Here is a 3,367-nt window from a genome sequence, read left to right on the forward strand (position 1 = left end):
GGGGTAGGGAGGGCTAACGTGGTGGTGACAGTAGAGTGACGGTGGGGGTGACGGTGGTAAGTTGTGTTTTGACATTCTTATGAAAGAGATGTGGTTGAGATGTTGACGTGGTTGATTGCATTGTATATAAATATAACTTATTCCACTTTTTTTTTAACTTGAAGGTAAAAACAACCCAAACCAAAGCGCTGTTTAGACCACCTGTAGTTATGTAGCTTACAGCAGTGTTCATTTGTTTTAGTTATTTTGTACCTTTTTCACCAGTCGTATGTGGTAGAACTCAGGTTCATGAACCTTTCACCCGGGAAAACGCGCTAATGAACATACGTTCGGAGAGCATTGCAACAGTATAGGTGAATAGATCGATCGATAGATCGATAGATAGATAGATCGATAGATAGATCGATAGATAGATAGATAGATAGATAGATAGATCGATAGATAGATAGATAGATAGATAGATAGATAGATAGGTATTTTTCTGATTATTTACGTTCTTTCCGAACCTAGCTTCACAGCTTCTGAACGTGTCTTGGCATGTGCGCGCTGAGTTTAGTCTTTACACCATTTCGTCACTAATATAGATCTAGATCTATGATTTTATAATAAAAGAAGTGTATCATCACTAGTCTAGCTACACCGGCAGATAAGTAAACTGACGAAAATAATCATTAAATCGAAATATCAGAAACACAATGATACCGACCTGTAATGCAGCTTGTAGTTTCATCATTTGCCCCATTCGCAGGAGAGTTTGGTTTTGTTTGTGCGCTAACTGTGTTACCAGGTGGGGTTCCGTCTGTTAGGGGACGGTTCAAAGGCGTGTTTAAGAGTCAATGACAGCTAATGGCTACTTTTTTATGAAAAAAAGGGGGGTGGGCTCGGTTGTGTTTAGCCCACTTTTTAATAATAATAATAATAATAATAATAATAATAATAATAATAATAATAATAATACATAAAATATAATAGACAACATAATTTGTATAGCGCAAATCCCCGTTCACCAGCAAGCTCTATGCGCTTCACTCACTATATTATTACACTAGCAGACCTGACACCATTCTGAAACAACCTCAACTTCCTGGGAAGCGTACAGTGCAAGCAGCCATTTATAGGCGCTAAAACACTAATATTATACTGACTAGATTTTTCGCTGTCTATGGCTGGATACCCATTCCCACCTGGGTGAAGTGAGGAATGTTCGTTTAAAGTGTCTTTCCCCAGAACACAACATCGGGCCCGCAGCTCGAACCCTGGAACCCACAAAGATTAACAAAGATTTAAGAGGTGATATTGCGTCTTATCAGCCTTTTGTGATAGGAATGAAGTTATTCAATTTCAGAGAACTGTGAAACGTCCCTTGGAAAAACGGGTTGGATTTCATGAGCCAAGCTTTAATTTTAATCACTAAAATGCGCTCATCCACAACTGCACCTACAAACACACACACACACACACACACACACACACACACACACACACACACACTCATCAGGTATGACCTACATGCACATGTCTAGCCTGCTGTTTGCTCGAACTTACCTTTCACATACTTCCTGGGTGACTCCCGTTGCTAGGCAAAGAGGATATCAATCCACTCCTTCCGGTTCATAGAACAACCCCCTCCAATCTGCCTGGGTTTGCAACCTCATCGAAAATCAAATTATGCATTCTGGTATTTTATCATATCAATGCAACAAGTCCACATCTTTTAAAAGGCAACACACCCCCGGAACGTTGCGGGTGTCCAGTGACAATGACAACTCTTACTTAGACCTCGCTTTACCAAGGGTCGCCTCCCTTGTCTGCAAACGATCTGGAGACATCGTTGTTCTGTAAACGTATTCCTGTACGACAAACTTTTGGGCTTGAATTTTACGTCCTTTTCAGCCGTAACCGAGAGAGGCAAGGAAATCTTCGTTGGATATTCCGTCACGAGTGCAGTTGTCGTTATTGTTGGGTTCGCGTTCACAGTCAGTTGAGAACGTAGTTGGAGCCGCGAGTGCTGTAAGGGAAAAGGCGACAGAAAAACAGATATCTTATAACAGATTATTTACTTACTGATTCTTTGTTTACGTGTGTTTTCATCTGATTATCCGTGCCTTTGTGCGTGCATTCACCTGGGTTTTTCGTGCGTGTAGGCTGGTTGGTGTGTGGGTGCGTGGGTGTGTGAGCGTGTGTGAATATATCCTGTAGACTAAATCCCATGCTTAATCTTTGCTTAAAAGAAAGTGTTCGCCTGAGTGTCAAAACTTTTAGACTGACCAGAATTTGCTTCAGTCAACCCGTCTGGTCTATAAAAGAAATAATTGCATTTTCTCCGTCATTTCTGTCTCAATCGATAATCAGCGCTTAGAGAAAAAACTTTTCCAACCGGGATTCCGTGGCAGTTCTGAGCCTACATTTAGCTAATTACTTAGCGGGTGGAGGGAGGGGGTGCTGTCATGATTCAATATTTACTGAAATGTGCTAATGAAAACTGATTGGTGAAATTAATATAAAGACACAAGTGGAGAGAGGTAGTCACCGTATAAAGAAACTAATTGTAGAAAACTGTCTTTTATTCTTCACAGGATCATAACATGGAGCATTCCCGTTCTTCCTCTGCGCGATTGGTAAAATGTGTCACCAGTGAGAATAGCCTTATTTGGCCGTTATATTACGATAAAATTAGGGTATAATTAGTACATCATCGAGCAAGCCATGTAATAGATCAAACCAGATAATGACGAAAAAAGTAAAAGTAATGTGTCTGCTGCCTCGAACCCTCCCCTCCCCCTCCCCTCAAAAATCCCTCTCTCGTTCTTTCCCGTCTTCATTTTTTGAATTCTTGGGTGTAAACGAAGAAAAATGGAAGGACCACTTTTTATGTAAATGTTATTTTGAACATTTAAAACTTACTTCTTAGTTTTCTTGATATGTTTTTCCATATTAGCTTTAAAAGAAGGCCACACTTATTTAAAATACAATATATTCGATAAAGAAACAGAAAAAACAGTAGAGACTGTGTCACTTGACAACTCCACCCAAACTGAAAATCCAAAGAGCAATATTTCTGTTTGCTCAAATTCAACAGCAGGAAAACTTTCCATCAGCTTTAAAAAAATGGCAAGTCTAACATTTAATTAGTTCTTTTCAGCTCCGATCGCAATGGTGACAACGGTGACAATGAAGACAAAGATGATGATGATGATGATGATGATGATGATGATGATGATGATGATGATGATGATGATGATGATGATGATGATGATGATGATGACGAGACAGCAGTTTACCTTTCTCACTTCTCGTCATCTTCCTGCAACGTGTTACAGAAAGACAATACATTCTTTTTGATTCCTTCGAAGCAAAAGCTGACGTT

The 3,367-nt window shown here is 39.8% G+C and overlaps 1 protein-coding gene across 1 annotated transcript in view; it reads right to left on the minus strand.

Moving 5' to 3' along the window:
- LOC101850096 (coiled-coil domain-containing protein 18) overlaps positions 1-3,367 on the minus strand; it is a gene marked incomplete at its 3' end in the record, with an annotated part of 19,725 nt that overhangs the window by 5,274 nt on the left and 11,084 nt on the right. The window contains 1 exon segment of the mRNA XM_013084787.1: positions 707-799. Coding sequence (XP_012940241.1) covers positions 707-799 — 93 coding nt within the window.

The sequence above is a fragment of the Aplysia californica genome, unplaced genomic scaffold (genome assembly GCF_000002075.1).
Source record: "Aplysia californica isolate F4 #8 unplaced genomic scaffold, AplCal3.0 scaffold00317, whole genome shotgun sequence".
Classification (NCBI taxonomy): Eukaryota; Metazoa; Mollusca; class Gastropoda; order Aplysiida; family Aplysiidae; genus Aplysia; species Aplysia californica.